General features: G+C 48.6%; 1 protein-coding gene across 2 annotated transcripts in view; it reads right to left on the reverse strand.

The window, feature by feature from the left end:
• Positions 1–26,257, reverse strand: part of IGSF21 (immunoglobin superfamily member 21) — a 225,794-nt gene that overhangs the window by 43,554 nt on the left and 155,983 nt on the right. For both annotated transcript variants that reach the window (XM_083750256.1, XM_083750257.1), the window contains one exon: positions 8,996–9,114. In XM_083750256.1, coding sequence (XP_083606382.1) covers positions 8,996–9,114 — 119 coding nt within the window. The remainder of the gene's footprint in view (positions 1–8,995; positions 9,115–26,257) is intronic.

Below are 26,257 nucleotides of genomic sequence, written 5' to 3' on the forward strand. Positions count from 1 at the left end.
GCCCAGCAGCGGGAGTACAGAACTGACCGGGAACAGCCGCAAGGGCATGCTGGGCGGTGGCAGCAGCGGCTCTTCCTACAGCCAGCCACGCTCTCTCGCTTCCTGCCTGGGAGAGGTGGCAGCGACGGCGCCGCACAAAGCTATGCAGCACCCTTCTCCCTCCTGCCTGCCCCGTGGCAGTAGCAGGACTGCTTAAGAAGCCCATGTGGCAAGCGAGCCTCAAGCTGCCCAGCGCAGGGGGCGGGGAGGACAAGGAGGGGGAGGGGCGTCGAGAACATTGGCCCCCACCCCTTCTATCAAGGAAAAAGGTGGAGGAGCGATTCATTCCTATTTGGGGCGGTGGGAGGGGAAAGCTGGGGGGGTGCACTACCATTAGTGCGGTTAGACTCTCAGGTACCGTAAGTGCAGTTAGGGCTGCAGCCTTTGTGACCCAAGTTTTGGGTCCTTTTTAGGTTCAGGATGTCCCTGCTTTACACACACACACATACACAACATTTGAAAACGTCAGCTTTGTACTTAAACACAAATTGGCCGGGAACTTCATTCTCTGTGTCTTCATCAATTTATTTAAAGAACAACAAACTGATGATTGCTTTAACTTTTTGATATGTGGTGATTTGAATCATGAGAATGAATTAGAAGAACTGCTGAGTCTTGAATGAGTCTTGCTTTGGAATTGAGGACTTCATTAGATTTTCTTCTGCCTTTTCATTTTATTTTGTTCTAAGGGCTTTTCAGGGATAATGTGTAAGTGTGGTGTCAGCTCCTAGCTCCCTTAAAAAAAAGTCAACAACTCTGGGGAACCTTTCCTAAAAAAAGGTCAACAGCTTTGGGGTCCCCCCATTAAAAAAGGCTGACAACTCTGGGAAACGGGGGGCGGGGGCACCGGAGGGATTTTTGCACCACAGTGCCGGATATGCTTAAGACGACCCTGCCTACCTAAGATCTAAACCTCTCCGTTCCTGGCTGCTTTCTGCAGTTAGTGAACAAACAAACCCCTGTGTTGCAAAATGTGAGTCAGCAATATCAAACGCAACACAATGTCCAGAAACAATTACAATGTGAAAACTTTATCGAATAATTCAGAACATCAAAACTAACAAACTGAAGTCTCTGAAAGTCCTTAAATGAATCACAGTTACCGTCCCGTCCGTCCCAGCCTCATACTGGCAGCAGGTCGACTAGTCAATCTAGTTTATCGTCCCAGTCGGACGTTGGAGACCAACACGTCTTCTTACATCCCCTCCCACAGAGACAGGGTGCAGCACTTGGTAGAGGGGATTTTCGAAGAGGCAGTCGCTACCGGACAAAGAAGGAATTTTAATTGCTAATAATTCATCACACACTTTATCTACTAATGAATTGCAAACTTTACAGTTGGGACTTGGCTTTGTTCCAAAACCTTCTTATAATGCTTTTCGGACCAGGGTCTGGCCATCGTGTTGCTTTTGATATTGCTTTCTGCAGTTGGCAGCTGGCTGCAACCTTTCACTTGGAGCTGGCTCATTCCTGACAATACCTTTGGTTTGGCTCAGGATCAGGCAGCTCATGGTGTTTTAAGGCAAGGTCAGGCAGGCAGAACATGAAGAAAACAGCCAAGCTGCATTGGACAACTTAACTACGAACTGCAAAAATTGGAATTTCCTCCAAATCTGTGCCAAAATTTTGCAGGTTTTCTTTTTGTGTGTGTGGCAGCGTTTAGCAGTGAAAACCCTGCATTTTGCAGCACCCCACAAACTGCTACATCAAACACGGGGTTCGTACTTAACTATGAACCCCAAAATCTGGAATCTGCTCTGAACCTCCCACGTCTTTACTCAAAATAAGAGCTCTGCAGCTGGATTGGACCAAAGGCCCCTCTGGTCCAGCCTGCTGTTCTTACAGTAGCCAATCAGGTGGCTCCAGGAAGCCCATAAGCAGGGCATGAAGGAAACTGCCCTCCCACACTACTACCTAGGAAACCACTAGAAGAACCTGCACAACCTGGGCAATGACCCATCTAGCCCACCTGTAATCTTCAGCAACTGGGATTCAGAAGTACTGCTGCCTCCAATGGTGGAGACAGAACCAAGGCACCATCGGGGCTGGTCCAATATATTTTGACACCTGAGGCGAACTTCAAAATGGTGGCGTAAGATCTACATCAGGAACAAGGGGGTGGGGGAATAAATATCTACATTGGGATCTGCTTTCCCTGTGGCTCCTGCCACCCAAGGTTGTTGCCTCATCGTGTCTAATGGGTGGGCCGGCCCTGACCATCATGGCCATTGATAGCCATATCTTCCATGAATTTACCTCAAGCTCTTTAAAAGTCATCTAAGTGGGCATGTCACCCTGCCTCCTGTGGGAAGGAGTTCCAACGTTCAATTATGCACTGTGCCAAGGACTTCCTTTTATCTGTCCTGAATCTTCCAACATTCAGCTTCATTGGATATGTTCTAGTGTTGGGAAGAGAGAGGGAGAAAAGCTTTCTCTATCCTTTTCCGTATAGTTAAAGCTATGGTTTTCTCAGTAGTGATGTATGGAAGTGAGAGCTGGACCATAAAGAAGGCTAATCGCCGAAGAATTGGTGCTTTTGAATTCTGGTGCTGGAGGGGAGACTCTTGAGAGTCCCATGGACAGCAAGAAGATCAAACCTATCCATTCTGAAGGAAATCAGCCCTGAGTGCTCACTGGAAGGACAGATCCTGAAGCTGAGGTTCCAAGACTTTGGCTACCTCATGAGAAGAGAAGACTCCCTGGAAAAGACCCTGATGATGGGAAAGATGGAGGGCACAAGGAGAAGGGGACGACAGAGGATGAGATGGTTGGACAGTGTTCTTGAAGCTACCAGCGTGAGTTTGACTAAACTGTGGGAGGCAGTGGAAGACAGGCGTGCCTGGCGTGCTCTGGTTCAGGGGGTCACAAAGAGTCGGATACGACTAAACCACTAAACAACAACATCCTTTTCTCTAAGCTATTCTATACCCACCTTCTCCCTGCAGCTGGATCAGACCAAAGGCTCCTCTAATCCAGCCCTGATGCCTATGGGGAGCCTGCAAACTCTCTCTCTCTCTCTCTCTCTCTCTCTCTCTCTCTCTCTCTCTCTCCCCACTGGTAAAAAGAGTTTAAATCCTAGGGTCAAAAGAGATGCAGTATAACAGGTACAGCCTTTGGCATTTCCATGCAAAGCTCAAATGCGTACAAGATAAGCTTTGTGACCCTTTGCCACAGCAGGCAATTAACAACAACACATTCTTGCAACACTCCCGCTGTTGTATACATTTGGGCTTTGCATGGAAATGTCACAGGTTGCAGCTCCTGAGTTCCACCACCTCTTGGTCACTCTGTTAATTATTATTATTATTTTTTAAAAAAATGCATCTGATGATGGGGGTTCTGGCCCGTGAAAATCTTATGCTGCAATGAATTAGTTAATCTTTAAAGCTGTCGCAAGCCTTTTTTTTTTTTAAGTTGACAGCAAAACTAGCACAGTTTTACTGTGGAAAGGTGCTGCATGTCTTGTAGGTGCACAGCCAGTTTTTGCCTAAAGAAAACACCAAAGCAAATCCTGCCTATTAATGACGATGATGATAATGATAGGAATTATACCCTGTCCTTCCCAAGGAGCCTAAGGTGGCAAGCAGTTACACAATTTAAAAACAAAGCTGAAAAGTTGCAAAACAGCCAAAACATTCCAAAGACAATTACACAACTGAAAACATCTAAAAGCATTTTCAATTAAGAAATATTCTAAAAGCAATTACAGTGAAAAACATCGTTCCATCCAAAGATCAGGGGGATGCCAGCAGCAAGATTTTTCAGTATGGGTAAGCAGGCGTGCTTCTGAATGCCATCTGAAAGTTAATCTATATCTGTCTGTCTGTCTGTCTAGCCATATTGCATGCATATCCCTCCTTTTTCTCCAATGAGCTCAGTTCACTCCCAGTCAGAGCAACCAGCTCACTCTGAGCTCTCCGTGGTCCTGAAACTCTTGAAATTTCTGAGGTGCCTTGGCTTGGCTTGGCTTGGCTTGGCTTGGGGTGGGTGCTCTTCTCTGGACCTAGACAGGGGTGGGGGCACTATATTCACAGCCATCTCCTTAAGTACACCCATGAGAGATCTGAGGCCTGAGGCACAGCCACAATTAAATATTACAGACCAGTGAAGGAGAGTGATGTTTTCCCAGCTAGTAAGTAACTGTCAGAAGACTGACCAGAGATATAATTACTACAATGGGAAGAATAGAACAACAGAAGGGTTAGGTGGGGGGGGGGGGATGGAAGAGAAAGAGTGTTTAGCCCAGCGGCTGGTCACCATGGATACCACTGCGCACTGCACTGGGCTTTTCTTAAAGACCTCGAGAAACGGAAGGGTCATCTGCTCGAGAGAAAACGCTCCTTAAGAAACTGATTACATATTTGAAAGCCCAGGGCTTGGGATGCATCCCACATCATCGCAATTACATAGAATCTATGAGCTAGTCTTCCTCTCCTCCTCCTCCCCCCAAACCCCCCATCTCCCCTACACATCCCTCTCAGATGGGGAGGCTCACAAACCTGAGACATAAGAACATAAGAAGAAACTTTAAAATCAAAAATGCATAAATAAACATTAAAAAAAAACATAAGGTGGATCAGGCCAAGGGCCCATCTAGTCCAGCATCCTGTTGTCACAGTGGCCAATCAGATACCCCAATGAGAAGCCTACAGAACATGCAAGATTCAAGCACAAGAGTGCTCTCTCTCCTCGCCTGTGGTCTCCAGCAACTGGTGTTCAGAAGTATTGCTGCCTTCAACTGTGGAAGCAGAGCACAGCCGCTGTGGCTAGTAGCCATCAATAGCCCTCTTCTCCTCCATTAGTAATAATAATAATAATAATAATAATAATAATAATAATAATAATAATAATAATTTATTATTTATACCCCGCCCATCTTGGCTGGGTTTCCCCAGCCACTCTGGGCAGCCTCCAACACAATATTAAAATCCAGTAATGCATCAAACATTAAAAGCTTCCCCAAACAGGGCTGCCTTCAGATGTCGTCTAAAAGTCTGGTAGTTGTTTTTCTCTTTGACATCTGGTAGGAGGGCATTTCACAGGGCGGGCGCCACTACCAAGAAGGCCCTCTGCCTGGTTTCCTGTGACTTGGCTTCTCGCAGCGAGGGAACCGCCAGAAGGCCCTCGGCGCTAGACCTCAGTGTCTGGGCAGAACGATGGGGGTGGAGACACTCCTTCAGGTATACTGGACCCAGGCCGTTTAGGGCTTTAAAGGCCAGCACCAACACTTTGAATTGTGCTCGGAACCGTACTGGGAGCCAATGTAGGTCTTTCAAGACCGGTGTTGTGTGGTCTCAGCGGCTGTTCCCAGTCACCAGTCTAGCTGCCACATTCTGGATTAGTTGTAATTTCCGGGTCACCTTCAAAAGTAGCCCCACATAGAGCACATTGCAGTAGTTCAAGTGGGAGATAACCAGAGCATGCACCACTCTGGCGAGACAGTCTGCGGGCAGATAGGGTCTCAGCCTGCGTACCAGATGGAGCTGGTAAACATTAATTTGTCTAATCCTCTTTTAAAGCCACCTCGGTTGGTGGATATCACTGCCTCCCTCTGGAGTGAGTTCCACAGTTGAACTAGGTGAATCCACTAGGTGAGTAAGTCTTTCCTTTTATCTCTCCTGAATCTTTCCATATTCATCTTTATTGGATGGCCATGAGAAAGGGTCCCATTCAGTCCAGTAAGGCCTCAAACCACAGATCCCATCCCCATGACCATGGAACAGCCCTCCAGGTCTCACTTTGGGGCTTTCCACAAGCATCTGAATGGCTACTGCAAAAACAGGATGTTGGACAAGGCCAGGAGGACTCCCCTGCTCAGTGCCTGAGGGCCACAGCCCTGCCACTCACCAGCTGGACCAGGGCGGGGCCTAATGGGCTCTATAAAGGACTGCTGCCGCTGCTGCCGCTGGGTAGAGAGGGCTCCGTTTAGTTTAGTTTTTGTTTTTTGTTTAAATTGCTGTTATTTTTTACCTACCGTATTTTTCGCTCCATAAGACACACTTTTTTCCTCCTAAAAAGGAAGGGAAAATGTCTGTGCGTCTTATGGAATGAATGTGTGGTCAATCGCTGGCTCACTTTCCAGCCCCGCTCCCTTGCCCAGGTCTCCACTGCTGAATGCTCTGCAGATGGAGGCTGTTTGTTTCCCCAGCCACATGGGACTGGCTGATGAGATTATCTGTCTGGAAACTGTAGAAACGGCTCCCTTTCCTTTCCTAAGGAAGCTGCAGAACGGTGAGTTGAACCCCATAAAAACAAGATTTTTCCCCTTTGCAAAGTAAGCTCAACAACTTTGAGCTGATCCTCAAAAAAGGGGGCTTTTCCCCTTTGCAAAAGAAGCTGCACAACTTTGAACTGATCCCCCCAAAAAACCAGGGCTTTCCCCCTTTCCTAAAACCTAGGTGTGTCTTATGGTCAGGTGCGTCTTATGGAGTGAAAAATACAGTATGTCATTTTAAACTGTGGTATTAATGCTGTATTCTTAGTTTTAGATTTTGATTTATGTGGAAATTGTTTCCCATTTGGCTGTGTATTTTTTTTAAATGTGGTTTATTTATTGTTTATGACTTTTGTGATTATGTATATCTTGTTATGCTGTAAGCCGCCTTGAGCATTGTTTTTTTAACTGTGGAAAGGCGGTATACAAATAAAAAAAATGACGGTGATGATGATGATCTTGTTCTTATGTTTAACGGAGTGGGGAGGGAGGACTGTGGTTCTCCTGTCTGGCCCATGACCTTCATGGAGCCACTTGAATGGCTACTGCAGGAAACAAGATACCCAATTAGATAGGTCTTTTGCCTGATCCTGCAACGACAAACCTAGACAGCATCTTAAAAAGCAGAGACATCACCTTGCTGACAAAGGCCCATATAGTTAAAGCTATGGCTTTCCCAGTAGTGATGTATGGAAGTGAGAGCTGGACCATAAAGAAGGCTGGTCGCCAATGAATTGATGCTTTTGAATTATGGTGCTGGAGGAGACTCTTGAGAGTCCCATGGACTGCAAGAAGATCAAACCTATCAATTTTGGAGGAAGTCAGCTCTGAGTGCTCACTGGAAGGACAGATCCTGAAGCTGAGGCTCCAGTACTTTGGCCACCTCATGAGAAGAGAAGACTCCCTGGAAAAGACCCTGATGTTGGGAAAGATGGAGGGCCCAAGGAGAAGGGGACGACAGAGAACGAGATGGTTGGACAGTGTTCTCGAAGCTACCAGCATGAGTTTGACCAAACTGCGGGAGGCAGTGGAAGACAGGAGTGCCTGTCGTGCTCTGGTCCATGGGATCACAGAGAGTTGGACACGGCTAAACCACTAAACAACAACAACAACAACAGGGCGCTGCTTATGTTCCTTATTTCCAGGTCTTTCGTCCTTGACTGATCTTCACGTAGGAGTTTTTTTTTTTTTATGTCCCTCGTTATAAGGGTTGCTGATTCGAAGAGAGGGAAGGGAGGGGGAGAGGCGGTAGGACATGCCTGCTGCACCGTTCGAGGCCTGAGAAGATTTCAACAGACAGGCAACTGCACGAAACGTGGTAGCAGCTGGTGCTGAGTGCAGCCTTCCTCCCCCCCCCTCCAATGACAGAGAAGCTCATTTGTCAACTCCGGGTTCCTCCGCTGCAAACGGAGCCACGCTCAGTAAATATAAATCGCAACATCTGTTCCATGCTGCTCCCTGGCACAGATCTCACCCACCCACCCGTCCTCCTCCTCCCCGAAATAGCACACACACACAAACACACACACACGCTCAGAGCAAGCGACAAAGATGGAGGCTCGGCCTCTTGGCTACAGACAACAGAACCTGCTGACTCCATCGCCATCCGGCAGCCTCCCTGTGGTACAAGGTCTGGATCAGGGCTGCAAGGGACAGCTGGTGTTTGTATTGTGGTGTGTGCTTCTGCGGCGAACTTATGTTTATTTTTAAACAGGCGTTTGGACCCGTGGCACGGCACACAGGCACCATTAACGGGGAGGTTAACCCTGTGCCTGTAGGAAGGCATTGCCATTTCATATATAGCTGCATGTAGTTGCCAGATTAAGGGAAGTCACCGCACCACTCTGTCCTGCCTGGAGTCCTGTTCTGGCCATGCCATGGTTCCAGGAGGGTATTGACAAGCTGGAAGGTGACCTTAAGAGGTTTGAGAGTGGGGCCAAAACTAACAAAGTGGATTTCAGTAGGGACAAACATAAGGTTCTGTGCTTAGGCAGGAATAGTCAGATACACAGATGTAGGATGAACCCCCTGGGCTTGACAGCGGTGCATGCGAAAAGGATCTACAAGTTCTTAGTACACCACAAGCCAAACACAAGTCAACAGTGTGATTCAGCAGCAACAGAAGCTAAACATATATATTTTTGAAGGAAGTTTTAAATATTTAATGCTGTATTGTTTTTAACACTCGATTGGGAGCCTCCCAGAGTGGCTGGGGAAACTCAGCCAGATGGGCGGGGTATAAATAATAAATTATTAAATCATTATTACTATAAACCAAACAGCAAATGCAATTCTAGTCTGAATCAACAGACGTCCCGTGTCCAGATCAAGGGAAGTAATAGCATCTCTCTATTGTGCCTGAGAAGTAATAGGAGAACCATCTTCAAGTATCTGAAGGGCTGGTCCATGGAAGATGGAGCAAGCTTGTTTTCTCCTGCTCCAGAGGCTGGGACCCAAGCCAGTAGATTCAAATGACAAGAAAGGAGATTACAACTAAATATCTGGAAGAACTTTAGGAGGGTAAGGGTTGTTCAACAGTGGGGTGGTCGCCCTTGGAAGGTGGTGGGCTCTCCTTCCTTGGAGGTTTTTAAGCAGAGGTTGGGTGAACATCTGTTGTGGATGCTTAAGCTGTGATTCCTGCATTGCCGGGCGGCGGACGAGATAACCCTCTCAACTCTACAGTTCTACGATCCTATAAATAGTGTGTCTAGTGAGTTGTTAAGAAGAGGGTTCAGCACTTACACATCACATTGAGGAAGATGTTTCCAGATGCTAGCACCACTTTCTCACGCGTTGCTCTGTCGTAAATCCCCACGTGGCACTCATAGGGGCCATTGTCTGAGATACGGACTTCAGGGAGCCTGGAATTACAAAGAAGAGGGAAAAACAAAGATGAGAAGAGACAGTGCAAATTATAGGGCTATGCACAGACCTTCCGATCTGCCCTGTGGTCCCCGGAGGAGGGTGGTTTACCCTGTGCCACCCCTGGGGTTCACCCACCCTACCTCAGATCCATCCCTGAAACAAGTTGGATGCAGGGCTGGGTTTTGGGCTTTTTAAAGAGGTATTTAAATTCTCAAAATTCCTCTTAAATGTTAGGGGTCTGGTTTCTGCTCCTTCACGAGTGGCACAAGGGAGCAGCTGCTAAGCAGGAGGAGTTGCTCACAAAGGGGCACCCGCACCCTGCAGGATCAATGCCTCCCCTCAACAACTGTGGAGCAGAGGTACTAATCCTGCATGTTGAGATGTCAGGCAGGAAGGAGAGACGTGGCTTAGGTCTAGCTTCTCCTGGGAAGATGCACACTTAGTCCTGAAGATCTCGGCCATTTTTGCATCCTGCCTGCTTCTCCCTCTTGCCTGATGCCACACTCACTGACAGTCACAGACAGTGGCATAGCGTGGGGGGTGCAGGGGGGGCAGCCGCACCGGGCACAACATCTGGGGGGGCGCTTGCACTCGCAGCTCTCTGCCCCCTGCTAAAATCCACGGGTTAGGGGGCGCAAATTACTTGCCTTGCCCCGGGTGCTAACAACCCACGCTACGCCACTGGTCACAGATCACAATGGACCAATCCGACTCGAAGTGATCTGCAGCTGCATGTACCTGACTCAGTTGAAGCCAAAAGCTTGCATCCAATGCACAGCCCCAGTAAAGCAGCAGCTAATTCTACAGTGTAACAACCTCAGATATGCAAATGACACAACCTTGATGGCAGAAAGTGAGGAGGAATTAAAGAACCTTTTAATGAGGGTGAAAGAGGAGAGCGCAAAATAAGGTCTGAAGCTCAACATCAAAAAAACTAAGATCGTGGCCACTGGTCCCATCACCTCCTGGCAAATAGAAGGGGAAGAAATGGAGGCAGTGAGAGATTTTACTTTCTTGGGCTCCATGATCACTGCAGATGGTGACAGCAGTCGCGGAAGACACCTGCTTCTTGGGAGGAAAGCAATGAAAAACCTAGACAGCATCTTAAAAAGCAGAGACATCCCCTTGCCAACAAAGGTCCATATAGTGAATAAACAGTCACAAACTTTTTATTGATAATAATCAGCTAAATAGTTTGAGGATCTATACAACTTTGTAACATGCAGAAAACAGCATTCTTAGAGAAACCAAAGACTAGAACTGAGGGAAGTTGGGGGGTGGGGTGGTGGTGGGTGGGTTTTGTGGGGGAGGGTGGTGGGAGGAAAAATGGGGGGGAACAAGGATGATATGTTTGTGGATAATATGTCTTGTTATAATTTTAAATAAAAAAAATTAAAAAACAAAGGTCTGTATAGTGAAAGCTATGATTTTCCCAGTAGTGATGTATGGAAGTGAGAGCTAGACAATAAATAAGGCTGATCGCCAATGAATTGATGCTTTTGAATTATGGTGCTGGAGGAGACTCTTGAGAGTCTCATGGACTGCAAGAAAATCAAACCTATCCATTCTTAGGGAAATAAGACCTGAGTGCTCACTGGAAGGACAGATCCTGAAGCTGAGACTCCAATACTTTGGCCACCTCATGAGAAGAGAAGACTCCCTGGAAAAGACCCTGATGTTGGGAAAATGGAGGGCACAAGGAGAAGGGGACGGCAGAGGACGAGATGGTGGGACAGTGTTCTCGAAGCTACCAGCATGAATTTAACCAAACTGCAGGAGACAGTGGAAGACAGGAGTGCCTGGCGTGCTCTGGTCCAGGGGGTCATGAAGAGTCAGACATGACTAAACGACTAAACAACAACAACAATGTCTTAGGATGTGAGATGCCTTAGAGATGCTCTTGCCTCCCCCCCCCCAGCTGTGCTCATGATATCGTGATTGCAGTAAGCCAGAAAGTGGATTGGATTGTCTTCATTGTCAAGGTATCAGTGCACAATTTTCAAGCTTTCCACCCCAGCCAACAGCTTGCTGTTCTCTACACAGACTGGCATCAGCTTTCCAGGATTTCAGGCAAGAGATGTTCCCAGCCCTGCAGGGAAATGTTGATGTGGATTGAACCCAGGACCTTCTGCATGCAACACGAAAGTCCCCCCCCCACGAGACACATCCTTTTCTTCCCCTATGGCCCTTCTTCATCTCCACCTCCACCTGCAACTGTTTCGCCAAGTAACATTTGCAAAAGAGAGAGACAGAGAAAGAAACTCTCTTGCAGGCTTCTGAATGCAAACAGAAGAGAGAGCGAGAAATTAGGGCAAACTCTTGGATGCAAGAGAATTCTCTGTGGAAGTTGGGAGCAGGGGTTAAGCTGAGAGAAGCATTGATCTCTCTTCACCTCGATGCTCTGGCGCCTGACACTTCTCTGCTCCAGTATTAAATTCATCATGTGACATAACTTTAAATTAAAAACTGGTCTGAAGAGAGGGGAGGGGAAGAGGTAGTGGGGGGGGCAGAGAAGGCCATCAGGGGGAGAGCAACAGAAAATCAAAGTGTCCCTACCTTGTCGCAGAGTCCAATTTGGAATGGGAGCTAAAGAACGAGCCTCCACGGACAGCAATCATGAAGGGCTCCTTGGTTGGAAAAAGACAGATTGATGGGATCGGGCTTCTGGTGGGCCCCTGATATTATGAGTTAATCAAAGGATGCTGGCGTGCTGGGGAGGCCGAGGTTTCAGGAGGGCAGATGCAGAACTCCAATTACAACCTCACAAGAAGAGGGAACTGGTGGCTTTCTTGGCACAGGATGAGAGAGGGCTAAGGAGACCAGAAATATATTGGGCAGAACTGGGAGAGAGAACGGAGGAAGAGGAGGAGGGAGAAGGTGTTGGCCAGGGTGTAGAGCTTGAAAAGCACTGGTACCTTGATAATGAAGGGATATGGCCCTGGGTAGAGCATCTGTGTTGCATGCAGAAGGTCCCCCAGGTCCAGTCCTCAGGTAGGACTGGGAATGTCTCCTGCTTGAAGATCTGGAGGGCTGATGCCAGTCAGTGTAGACAATGAAGGAGAGTCCACCACCTTCCAAGGTCTTAACCATAGCATTTTTAGACTGTACACCACAGTTGGCATGAAAACACGATGCTGGAACTAGATGGGCCTTTGATCAGATCTGCAGAACTTTTCATAAGAACTTGAGAAGAGCTTGCTGGATCAGGCCAATGGCCCATTTAGTCCAACGTCCAGCTCTCACACCAACCAAATGCCCATTCTGGGAAGCCCTTAAGCAGATTCAAGCACAAGAGCTCTCTTTCTACCTCCTGTGCTTTCCAGCAACTGGAATTCAGAAAGATGGCTGCCTCCAGCTGTAGAGGCAGAGGATAACCATTGTGGCTAGTAGCCATCAATTTATTTATGAATTTATCAATCACATCCCCTCTTACTGACCTTTTTTCTGAACTAAAACGTCCCAAATGCCGCAACCTTTCCTCCACCCCCCTGATCCTTTTGGATGCCCTTTTCCAATCCCCCCCCCCAACTCTGCGATATCCTTTTTGAGGTGAGGCACCGCGACGGGGTGAGCTCCCGTTGCTTGGTCCCAGCTCCTGCAGTTCAAAAGCACGTCAAAGTGCAAATAGATAAATAGGTACCACTCTGGCGGGAAGGTAAACGGCGTTTCCGTGCGCTGCTCTGGTTCGCCAGAAGCGGCTTAGTCATGCTGGCCACATGACCCGGAAACCGTACGCCAGCTCCCTCGGCCAATAAAGCGAGATGAGCGCCGCAACCCCAGAGTCAGTCACGACTGGGCCAAATGGTCAGGGGTCCCTTTACCTTTTATCCAGAGCTGGACATTATATTCCCAACAGGGGTCGCACAATAGATTTGTAATGCCATTATGATATTGGTAGTTTCATCCACAGTTCCTTTTCTAACAATCTCTAGCGCGGGATTTAACCCTTTTTCACAGCTGATGCACACTGGGTCATACGTTCCTAAGTATTTTTGGGGTGCTTCCCCAAGGGGAGACACGATTCCACTTTCCTCCCCTTGTGTGGGCCATCGCTGAAAACTTGAGCCATGAATTTCATTGGCCTTCACTTGACATTATTCCTGCCTCCCTCCTGTAATCTTACCTCCCCACAGAGCTGCCTCCTTGCTAAAGTGGATTAAGTAGGCAGGAGAACATTTTTTTCCCTGGGAATTGAGTACCATCGATCGGCTGTCTGGTTAGTAGTCAGTATTCAGATAACCGAGGGAGGGGGAGAGAGAGATATGTCAGGGGGGGCTGGAACGAGGCTTCTTTTTTTCACTGGCGATGGGGCCCAGGGATCAATAAACTATTAATAAACTGCAGAAGGTTTTAAGGAGAGATCTGTGTAATGCAGTTTAGCAGCTGGAGTTTACCAACACTGACAGCGCTTCAGAAGGGTAAGTAATTGTGTTATTGGAAGGAGGGGGGAAGAGGCACAGGGGGAAGAGGTGGAGGAACCAAGGCCACTGGTGGGTCAGGGATGGGGACAGATACTCACCACAGCAGGACTAACCACCAGCAACCAACCACCTAGCATTTGTGGGGGAACAGAGCTTCAGCTGAAAAGTTTTGGAGCTCAGGATTCTCTCTCCCTCCCTCCCCACTCCCATTCCATTAGTCCACCAGGCCTTTGTGAACAGGCCAGCTTTGGCGCTGGAGACTTCAAATTTTTAAAAAATGGAATGGGGAACCTGTGCCCTCTCAAATGTTATTGGACCACAATTCCCATCAATATCACTAACTGTTGGCCATGCTGGTGAGTGTCAGAGTCCAGTGACATTTGGGAAACACAAGTTCCTTATCTCTGAACCAGACCATCACTTGCTCTCATTGCCCCTAGCAGCTTCCATCATAACACTTGTCTTATTTTAATGCTGGGATTGAGAACCTGCAGTTATTTAGATGTTGCTGGACTTCAGCTTCCACCATCCCTAATCTTTCTCCATGTTGGCTGGGTCTGATGGGAGTTGGACTCCAGTAACATCTGGAAGGCCACAAGCCCCCCATACCTGAACTAGACTCTCTTGGCTTTACTGCCTCCAGCTGCACCATCTTAGCTCTGCCTTCTTTCAATGCAGGGATGGAGAACTGTGGCCTTGTGGAAGCTGTTAGATTCTGACTCCCATCATCCCCAACTGGTGACCACACTGACTGATGGAAGTCAGGAGTCCAGCTACATCTGGAAGGCCACAGGCTCTCCATCGCTGACCCAGACCACCACTTGCCTCTTCTGTCCCATCACAACTCTGTTTTTAGTTAATTCAGGGATGGGGAACCTGTGCCCTCTAATCCTTGATGTTCTTCATTTACAACTCTCCTCCTCCACCACCATTGGTGATGCTGGCTGAGGCTGAATGTTTGGAAGGTCACAGGTTTCCCCATGGGCTGTGAGTCAGGTCAGGGGGGCTTTGCCCTTCCTGAAGAGTTGACCTCAAACTAAGCCAGATGACCAAGTCCATCTAGTCTGATGTCAGGGACTGGCTGGATGAGGAGGAGTGGTGGAAGCCGCCTGACCAAGATCCTCCCTGGGAAAGCAGAGAGGGAGAGTATTTGGATCCTGGATCCTGGTGGTGGGAAACTGGTCACACCCCAAAGGAGGGGAGGCTGGGAGCTTGGAGGATGATGAAGAGGTGGAAACAGGCAGGTGTCCCAGCTCAGGGCAGAGACAGGAACCAGACTTTGCAGCTCCACCAGAGAGCCACACCAACAGCTTCTCTGCTGACAGCCTGCAAGTCCCCTCTCACTCCCAGAAAAAGGCATTTATTGCATGTTAGCGAGCAGAAAGCCAGGCAGAAACAGAGAGGGTCCCTTGGGGCTTGCTGTAGACAGAGAGAGGGGCTTGACACAGAAGGGAAGGGAGTGAAGGGGGAGCTACAAGCCAGTCCGGGCAACTGCTTCATCTAGACAGGAGCAACCCTTAGACGTCTCAGTGTGTTCTCTGTTCTTGCTTCCTTAATAAAGAAACAAACTATAAGTTAGCTGGTGTTTCACTTATCTGTGAACAACCTGTTCTCCTTGTCGGCTCCCGGACATCTGAAATTGTCTATCCTTCCAGTTTAGGTGCCCTAGCTATTATTGAGTTGCAACTGCTGTCATCCCTGTATGATTGCTTAAGCTGGTTGGGGATGATGGGGGTTGAAGTCCAACAACATCTGAGGACCGAAGGCAAAGGGGTGTGTGTCCTCACCCCCCCATAAGTCTTTCACTGAAGAGGCACTACCAGTGATTGAAATTTCAAGTGTTTTTCATGCAAATCATACGCTTTCCTACTGAGCTACAGCCTCTCTCTCTTTCTCCCTTTGGAAGTCTGATCTCAATAAGTTGTCAGATCAAAGCAACACCCGTCGCTAGACAGCCTCTTGCACACCCCCGCCCACTCTAAGTTAGCCTTGCAAACTCAGAGCTGTGGATGGTGTGTGTTACTTAAGCTACTTTGAAAGTTACTCCTTTGAATCTGAGCCACAGCTGAGGATGGGCTAGAGAATTTTGTTCCGTCTTCTTTCCACAGCAAACTGGCCCAAGACGATTCTCCTGAAGCGGCTGGAAAAATCGGAACACTATGATTCTATGATTTTATGATTTTGTTAGAGAAAAGATGCATGTGGGGGGAGATGCTTTATGGAAGAATGCACTGAAAAACTGCATTTGTCGTCAGGCTGCCATCGGCATTCTCTCTCCAAGCAGCCAGAATGTCTGCAAGCACATTTCGTGACATCACAGCACCTCATTCAACAGCCGCACCAGGCAAGCTGGTGTACCCTTGTGTATCTCAAGCCTTTTGCAGCTACAATGCGACTCCTGTTTATCCCTTCCCCTCCTTTTTGGCAAGGCCTGTGAGGTTTTCAAAACAGCTGGCGTTTTTTCGGTCCCTGCTCCCAGCTCCATGGGATGCAAATCAGCCACTGTATCTGATTTAAATATGTTGGGTTGATCCAGGCATCTCTGGCCGTGGCCAATTAATCCACCAGATGAAGGCGGAGATGAGATTCTGGGGAAGGAAGGCAGGAAAAAGGGAGCTGGTTTGCCGGAATCGGAGCATGTCTCGTTGCAGAGCCGAGAAGGCTTTATTGCTCCATTTAGTGGGTGTTGAACTCTTCCCCCCCAAAGCCTTTAAAAAGCCATTAAGAGCTTCCAACCAGCCCCACCACCCCATCCCCTTCTCCTCTCGGCTTCCAAGGCAGATGCAATCATAAAATCATTCCGTGGGATGAACACATCCAGAGATGGGGGAGATCAGAGGATGATTGAATAAGAAACAACGCAGATTGGACAAGATGAGCCACTCGGATTCAACATGCTGGAAAGGTTGGCAATTTGAGGAGGGGGAGGAGAGGGGGGGGGTAAAGACCCTCATCAAGGAGGATGGAAATGACACGCAGGGTCACATCCTGCTAAAACAAACAAACAGGCAACATGCCCCAATCTCCGAAGCGAAGGAGCTCTTGGCTGGCAATTATGGCACTCCCGAGTTAATGTTGTTATAATTAGCTGCGCTGCGCAGTTCATTACTAACACCTCGTTGCATCGGTGGCAGAGTTCCAGTGACCCGTTGGGATGGAGGACAGGTTCCTGCCGGCTGTGCGCCAAGGGGGTTCTTCTCGACTCTGTTCCTCCATTTCAAGGCAACCTCATCTCTCCCGAGGGGAGCGAGTTGCCACCATGCTGCAATGGCTTTCATTGCAGAAGAACATCAGGAGAGCCCAGTGGGGCTGGATCAGGCCAAAGAGGGCCTGTACTAATAATTATGCATTGTCGTTTATTAAATTTATATACTGCCCTTTTCCAAAGATCCCAGGGCGGTTTACAGCATAAAAACACAAAATACATAACACAATCATAGAACTGTAGGGTTGCAAGTGAGGCTGATGATCATTTAGTCCAACCCCCTGCAATACAGTAATATGCAGCTGTCTCATACGGGGATCGAACCTGAGACCTTGGTGTTATCAGCACCATTCTCTAACCAACTGAGCTATCCATAATGTAACATAACAACAGCGAAATCAGCATATCCCCTTCCCCAGATGCATTTAAAAAGCCATAGATTGTTTCATTGGCCCAAGGCCTGGGAGATGTGTTTTTGCCTGACACTTAAAGATATGCAACAAAGGAGCTAGGCAAGCGTCCTTGGGGAGTGCATTCCACAAGTGAGGGGGCCACCACAGAAAAGGCCTATTCTCATGTTGCCGGACCTTTCGTGGAGGAGGCACACAAAGAAGGACCCTGTCAGATTCTGACTGCAGGGCCTGAATCGGTCCATAAGAAGAGGCTGCTGCATCAGGCCAATGATCCATCTTGTCTAGAATCCTGTTCTCACAGTGGCTAACCAGATGCTTGTGGGAAACCCCGCAAGCAGAACACGAGCGCAAGAGCCCTCTCCCCTTTTGTGGCTTCTAGCAACTGGTATTCAGAAGCATTGCTGCTCCAACTGTGGAGGCAGAGAATAGCAATCCTGGCTTGTTGTTTAGTCGTTTAGTCATGTCCGACTCTTCGTGACCCCATGGACCAGAGCATGCCAGGCACTCCTGTCTTCCACTGCCTCCCGCAGTTTAGTCAAACTCATGCTGGTAGCTTCGAGAACACTGTCCAACCATCTCATCCTCTGTCGTCCCCTTCTCCTTGTGCCCTCCACCTTTCCCAGCATCAGAGTCTTTTCCAGGGAGTCTTCTCTTCTCATGAGGTGGCCAAAGTCTTGGAGCCTCAGCTTCAGGATCTGTCCTTCCAGTGAGCACTCAGGGCTGATTTCCTTCAGAATGGAGAGGTTTGATCTTCTTGCAGTCCATGGGACACTCAAGAGTCTCCTCCAGCACCAGAATTCAAAAGCATCAATTCTTTGGCGATCAGCCTTCTTGATGGTCCAGCTCTCACTTCCATACATCACTACTGGGAAAACCGTAGCTTTACCTATACGGGCCTTTGTCAGCAAGGTGATGTCTCTGCTTTTTAGCAATCCTGGCTAATAGCCATCAATAGCCCTCTCCTCCTCCATGAATTTGTCTAATCCTCTTTTGAAGCCCTCTAGATTGGGGGCCATCACTGCCTCCTAGGGGTGAGTTTCATCCTTTGGCTAATCACTGATCCTGTGGGGCATGGGTGCTTCTTTCTAAGTGGCCTTCCTGCAGGAATGTGATTTGTGAAGGGGGATCTCTGCCTTACACCAACAACCACACTTCATTCTGTAACTTTTTGTTGCCATTCCCTCTGGTTCCTTACACTAGACCAGGGGTCAGCAAACTTTTTTGGGAGGGGGTCGGTTCACTGTCCCCCAGACCTAGTGTCAGGCCGGACTGCATAGATGTGCATGCGGTGGGGGGGGGGCTTCTCTCTCCCCAGCCCCTCCCCTCCCACTGAAGAAGAAGAGGAGGAGTTTGGATTTGATATCCCGCTTTATCACTACCCAAAGGAGTCTCAAAGCAGCTAACATTCTCCTTTCCCTTCCTCCCCCACAACAAACACTCTGTGAGGTGAGTGAGGCCGAGAGACTTCAAAGAAGTGTGACTAGCCCAAGGCCACCCAGCAGCTGCATGTGGAGGAGCGGGGAAGCAAACCCGGTTCACCAGATTACGAGCCTACCATTCTTAACCACTACACCACACTGCCTATCTCCTCCACTGCTCTGCCTGTGGTTTGGAGCCAGTGGTGGTGGTGGCACCTCTCCTTTTTGGGCCAGCTTTCCTGGGCGCCAGGTGCAGAGCCAGCAGGCACGCCAAGCTCCAGCCCACAGCGCGGCCATGGGGGGAGGCCGACTGGCGGGTGGTGAGGCTTCCTACCAAAGCCCAGCCCCCTTCCTATGCAGGGTGGGGATAAGCCAGGAAGAGGGAGGGAGAAGGGAGGAGACACCGCAGTGGTGAGGGAGGGGGGGAATGCAAAAAAAAAAGGCGCCCGAAAAAAAAATTGGGGGGAAAATGGCGCCCACACCAATCCAAGCGGTGATTGCAGAACCATTTGCGGGCCGGATCTAGCAGGCAATTGGGCCTGATCCAGCCCACAGGCCTTAGTTTTCCGACCCCTGCACGAGACAGTGGGACTTAGTTCTGAGTAAAAATGCTTCAGATTGTAGTGCAAGGCTGCACATTTACTTGGGAGGAAGCTCCATTGAATACAGTGGGACTTACTTCTGAGTAGACAGTGTAAGTCTTAATTTACACCCCCCCCATTTGTTTTTCGAGATGTGCAGGGGAGGAAAAAAGGAAAACCAGGACATTCTGGGATCAAATCAGCAACCAGGATGGCTTCTGTGCTTCTGGGACTGTCCCTGGAAAATCGGGACACTTGCAGGGTATGGAGAAAGTGGGATATAAACTTAATAAACAAAGGAAATTGGGGATGTCTTTGGCCCTTGTCTTGCGCTGGCCTAACAACCTCTCCCTCTCCCTCTCCCTCTCTCAGAGTAGGAATCTAGGCTTTAGGGTGGTGAAGAAAGAAGTTTGCTAACGTTGCACTCCTCTCTCCTTTTTCTCCTAATAGTTCTCTGAAGCTTTGGTTTTCTTTTTTGTGTGGACTTGATTTGTTTATAGAGCAACATCTTCACCTTAAAAGGGAAAACAGCCGTGGCAAAGGAACCCTGCCCAGAGCTACGTTTATTCTGCCGACGTTTCGTTAGCGGAGAGCCAAGCATAGTTTATCTCAATGGCACCGAGGGGGAAATGGATTTTCTCGCTGCAACTTGGGCTGGGAGTTTTGCGGGTAAGCTGAGCTGAGTGGGCTTAATGAGATCCGGGAGCATACGTTATCAACACAGCATGCCAAGGAAAGGCAGGGGGAGAGAAAGAGAGAGGGAGGGAGGGAGAGAGAGAGACTACATCGTGTGTCCATAAATCCAAAATTGGGGTGGGGAGACTTCAACCACCGCAAAACAATTTCCAGTTTAAAGCTTCCTCTTGGATGGCTGCACTTCCTCTCCTCCCAGTAAAAGAAATCTGGCTGTTTAAGAGAGTGTTGCTGCCACTTACATGAAAGATGACACACAAGGGAAAGAAACAATGTCCCAGCTACGCTGGGCTCTCCATGTGTCTCCTAACAGCAGCCCTGCTATGGATATTTTATTATTAAATTTGTATACAACACTTCATTGGCTGATTATTGTAACTCACTCTACGTGGGGCTGCCCTTGAGACTGACCCAGAAACTCCAGCGGGTGCAGAATGCCGCGGCAAGGCTCCTTACGGAGTCCTTGCCGTGGGATCACATTCATCCAGTGCTTTACCAACTGCATTGGCTCCCGATGGAGTACAAGATCAGGTTTAAGGTGCTCGTTTTAACCTTTAAAGCCCCATACGGCCTAGGACCCTCGTACCTACAGGACCACCTCTCCTGGTATGTCCCACGGAGGACCTTACGGTCTTCAAATATAAACATCTTGGAGATCCCGGGCCACAGGGAGGTTAAGCTGGCTTCAACCTGAGCCAGGGCTTTATCGGCTGTGGCCCCGATCTGGTGGAATGCTCTGTCACAAGAGATTAGGGCCCTGCGGGACTTGACATCTTTCTGCAGGGCCTGCAAGACAGAGCTGTTCCACCAGGCCTTTGGCCAAGGTGCACTCTGACTCCCTCCTCCTGTAATCCTCATACCACTCTAGCCCAATGGTTACCATTAATTTGATTCTGAATTGATTTTAGAATGAATTGATTTTAGAATGTATTTCAATTAATTGATTGTGATTTTATGTAAACTGTATTATTTTTACTGTTGTTAGCTGCTCTGAGCCCAGCTTCAGCTGGGGGGGGGGGCAGGATATAAATTATTATTATTATTATTATTATTATTATTATTATTATTATTAATCTCAAGGTGGCTCAGATCATAAAAATACAAGATTAAAACACAAAATCTGTAATAAAATCAAGAAAAATAACCAGTGACCCCCCCCCCCAACCCCCTTCCACAAACATAAAAGGATATAGGATGTTCAAAGACCTGGTTGAAGAGGAAAGCTTTTGCCTGGTGCCTAAAGGTGTATAATGAAAGTGCCAGGTGAACAGCCCTGTGGAGAGCATCCTTGGGGAGTCCCTCAGCCTTAGCTGGATTGAGCTTGTTGGCTCTCATCCAGTCCATTAGCAAGGCAAAGCAACACGGTCCAGCACATCCAATGCCACACCGGCAGATGTAAAAGAGAAGTAGAGCTGTGTGTCCTCAGCATATTGCTGACAACGTACTCCAAAAACTCTGGATAACCCCACTCATGTTAAACAGCATAGGGGATAAAACTGAACTCTGAGGAACCCCATATTGTAAGATCCACAGGGCCAAAGAACAATCTCCAAGCATCACCCTCTGAAAACTTGTATCCAAGTACAGTGGTGCCTCGCAAGACAAAATTAATTCGTTCCGCAAGTTTTTTCTTCTTGCGAGTTTTTCGTCTTGCGAAGCACGGTTTCCCATAGGAATGCATTGAAAATCAATCAATGCGTTCCTATGGAGACCGTCCGGGGACAGAGGGGAAGCGCCGCGCGCCTTCCCCTCTGTCCCCGGACCTGTTTAAAGCAAGGGGCAGCAGGGAGAAGATTGCTTCTCCCCGTTGCCTGCCCCACAATCTCCGGGGACAGAGGGGAAGGCGCGCTGTTTTAAAGCAAGGGAAGGGGCAGCGGGGAGAATCGCTTCTCCCCGTTGCCTCCCTTTGGTTCAAAAGGGGTCCGGAGAGTGAGGGGAGATTGGGGGCTGGCAACGGGGAGAAGCGATCTTCTCCCCACTGCCCCTTACTTCAAAAGAGGTTCAGGGACAGCGGGGAAGACATGCTGCGCTTCCCCGCTATCCCCGGAGCTTGTGGGGCAAGCTTCGTTTTGCAAAGCAAGCCCATAGGGAGATGCGTCTTGCGAAGCGGCTAAGAAAACGAAAAACTCCTTCGTCTAGCGAGTTTTTCGTCTTCTGAGGCGTTCGTCTTGCGGGGCACCACTGTAGGACTGGAACCACCACAAAATGGTGCCACTCTCACCCCTAATTCAGTCAACTGCTCCAGAATGATATGATGGTCGATGGTACTGAAAGCTGCAGAGCAACTGAGGAGTCTTAACAGGGACACATTTCCCCTGTCTCCCTCTCAACAGAGGTCAGCACACAGGACAACCAAAGCCATTTTGGTGCCAAAACTGGGCCTCACAACCTGATTGAAATAGATCTAGAAAATCAGGTTCAGCTGCCCCAAGGTTACCTGGTGAGCCTCATGGCTGAGTGAGAGATTCGAACCCAAGTCTCTTCCAGGTCCTAGTCCAGCACTCAGATCACGATGTTACACTGGTTCTACAATAATATTCCATAATGAATAATCCATCTCCAGCCCTTGGTTTTCAATTCAACCACTTCAATGTGATAGAAAGACGATGATTTAATTTAATTACTGAACCAGGGATGGTGTATTGCATACAGGACAAGCTGGTGCCTACGTAGCTTTTGATGTCTTAAGATCAGCCGGGAAGGACTTTTCACCAGCAGTTTGTTCAAATTAGCACCCTCCTTCCATCCCCCCTGGCACCCTTAAAGGGAACTGTCAACTGGTAGCTTATTTTAATGGGCACACCACTTTCCTGTTAAAGCTGTTGCCATCTGTTCCCGCCCTTAATTACCTGAGCACTCAACAAGGAAGAGGGGAAGTTATTCACCATTTCTTAGAAACGAGTGAAAAAGGGAAACGATGAACAGTGAAGGGGGAAGATGGATGAGAAGGAAGATCCATGGGAAGGGTTGTAATTCATGTCCTGTGATGCCTACAGGTGACCCCACAGGGAATTCTTCTAAATACCGCTTCTTTTTTTGCACTTCTCTGTATGCTCACAAAACTCATCCACTACAATAACTTAATGACCACATGCCAGAGGCAATGGTGGAGGGCCAGCGACAATGGATGGCAATGCTACTTCTGAACATCCCACTCTATCCGCTCAAATGCTCCATCCAGGGATGCAAGAAGCATCATCAAAGTTCAAGGACATATTCCAGCAACACAGAAAGACCCAGGGAGGATATGAAGTGTCCAGAGGAGAGGACCAGATGGGCAGGTTTGGAAGGCTACCTTCAGATTCCCAGCCCTGTCTTGAGGAATCTGCCTGCTTAGATCCTTTTAGAACACTTATGGGTGAGCTCTTTGAGAGACAGAACTGACACTCAAGCAACAAGGCTCTCAGTCCAACTGTAGTTGGACAGAACTTTCAGGTCCTTGCTAAGGGACCATCTGGCTGTTGTTGTGTTTTTTGAAAACTGTGATTCTTAGAAAACCTTGTCTTAGGAGCATCCTATTGAGGAAGACATTGGGACCCAATGAAGACCAAAAAAGGCAGCCTTCTCTTCTCCATTTCATCTCTTCACTGCACCTGGAAGTAGGAAGGACTGTAGCTCAAGTGACAGAGCACCTGCTTTACATGCAGAAGGTTCTACATATGATCCGCAGTTGGGCATGCACTCTGGACTCTAACAAGCTGGAATGTGTGTAGAGGAGGGCGACCAAGATGATCAAGGGTCTGGAACTGTGGAAGGAGTTGGATAGGTTTAGCCTGGAAAAGAGGAGCTTAGATAAAGGTAAAGGGACCTGGTGTCATTGGTAGCCATCAAGAGTTAAAAGGGAGTGGAGGGCAGGAGTTGAGGCGAATAAGGCTAAGCACAGCATGTCTGTATCTTAAGGGTAAAGGGACCCCTGACCATTAGGTCCAGTCATGGCCGACTCTGGGGTTGCGGCGCTCATCTCGCTTTATTGGCCGAGGGAGCCGGTGTACAGTCATGTGGCCAGCATGACTAAGCCGCTTCTGGCGAACCAGAGCAGCGCATGGAAACGCTGTTTACCTTCCCGCCGGAGCGGTACCTATTTATCTACTTGCACTTTGACATGCTTTCGAACTGCTAGGTTGGCAGGAGCAGGGACCGAGCAATGGGAGCTCATCCTGTCACGGGGATTCGAACCGCCAACCTTCTGATCGGCAAGCCCTAGGCTCAGTGGTTTAACCCACAGCGCCACCAGGAGCTTAGATAGTCATCTTCAAATATCTAAAGCAGAGCTTTCTGAACCTTTCAAGTTGCTGGCACACTTTTTAGACATGCATCCTTTCGCGACACAGTAATTCAGTTTTACTAGCAAACCAGAGGTTAAACTAACCCATTCCAGCCCATGGAGGAGCGCAAGGAGCGTTCATGTGACACACCTACACACTGTAGCCTACACAATAACGTGTCGCGACACACATTTTGGAAAACTCTGATCTAACATGAAAGAGGGAGAAAGCTTATCTTCTCCTGCTCTGGAGGGCAGGACCCAAACCAATGGCTTCCAGTTACAAGAAAGGAGATTTGGTATAAGGCAACATCCTATGTTCCAAAGTTCAAAAGGGTTTTTTAATGGACATATGGGAGTTTGAGGAGGAGGAGGCTGTAGTGTGCCTGGGGGAATTTTATAACCTTCTATATGTTAGAGAACTCTCTGATCACTCTTCTGAGATTTCCTGAGCTCAGGGTGTTGGAGGTCTCCAAACACAAACCCAAGACACAAATTGGCATTAAGAATCGTATAGATGAATATTTAGGCTGACTTTCAGAGCGCCGGAGAAACTCTGGCTCATTCTGCCAGGGCTAACTGCGCTATGGGGTGACCCATGATTTTGTGGGCACAGCATCCTCAGTGACTACTGGTGCCCACTGGCACTGCTGGGGCAAAAGGCAGGAAGCCAAAGAGAAGGAGGAACCAGAGCCACTGACAAGCCAGTCTAGTTTTGTCCCCATCTTCCTCCTCTTCCCTGCAGAGTTCAACAAGGGCAACACTGAGTCTATAAAGGGGGAGGAAGCTGGAAGCTGCGGCCCTGGCAGGACTTCCGGAGGCCATGTCAGGCCCCTCAGACCTTCTGGAAGATGCAATGGTCCTTGTTGGGCTTTCTGGAGGCTGTGACAGGTCCCATGGGGGGGGGGCTCCTCGTGCCATGTGATGTCACAGGCCCACACCAGGCACCCACAAAGTGGGGTAGAACCTGGTGTCCCTGGTAGCCATCAAGAGTTAAAAGGGAGTGGAGGGCAGGAGTTGAGGCGAATAAGGCTAAGCACAGCATCCCTGTATCTTAAGGGTAAAGGGACCCCTGACCATTAGGTCCAGTTGTGGCTGACTCTGGGGTTGCGGTGCTCATCTTGCTTTATTGGCTGAGGGAGCCGGAGTCCAGCTTCCAGGTCATGTGGCCAGCATGACTAAGCCGCTTCTGGGGAACCAGAGCAGAGCATGGAAACGCCATTTACCTTCCCGCCGGAGCGGTACCTGTCTACTTGCACTTTGACGTGCTTTCGAACTGCTAGGTTGGCAGGAGCAGGGACAGAGCAACGGGAGCTCACCCTGTCGCAGGGATTTGAACTGCCGGCTTTCTGATCAGCAAGTCCTAGGCTCTGTGATTTAACCCACAGCGCCACCCGCATCACCATCCCTGTATCTTCGCATCCTCTATAAACCTTGGAAAGAGCCAGTTTTCACTAAATCAAAGGTGCCCCTCCTTCCATCTCTAAAAGAGGACAACCCACTTGTTCAGTTCCACCAGAAGCAGAAAGGACCGTTTGCTAACACGGCCCATTTTTCACCCCCGAGGAAAGCAGCAGCTGCTTAGCAGCGATCCTTCGCTTGCAGCACAGAAACCATCTGCACTGACCAGAACTAAGTGCCCTGTCTCCGCCTGTTCACTCCAAGCATATCTTTCTCGCTAGGGAAGACTTTCCTGCCAATCTGGAGGCTGACGTAGGACTTTACGGCTGGTCCTTTAAACCCTTGGCAGGGTGCCTGCCTGAAGTTTGACCCAGTGTAGAGTTCTGCATGCCGTTACAAAAATTATGATAATGATGATTATCAGTGCTATTTTTCTAGAAAAAGAGGTGCTGGAACTCACCCTGAGCACCTCCCTCGTTCTCTTAGAGTGGCAATGGCACCACCTGAAAGGTGCTGGAACTGAGTTCTGGCTGAAAAAAAGACCTGATGATAATGAGGATGATTAAATAATAGGTGATACGATACGTATAAGGCAGTCATTGGCTCACCCCACATTTGCCTAACCTTGGCTCCCATAGTTTGAGGTCAGAGGTCACAAGCAAGAGACTTTAGCCAAGAGTTAGAAGCAAAACAGCGGCCTGTAGACCTGATCTTTATTGTTGCAAGAATACTTCAAACTACCA

The sequence above is a fragment of the Podarcis gaigeae genome (assembly GCF_964106915.1).
Source record: "Podarcis gaigeae genome assembly, chromosome: 8".
Lineage (NCBI taxonomy): Eukaryota > Metazoa > Chordata > Lepidosauria > Squamata > Lacertidae > Podarcis > Podarcis gaigeae.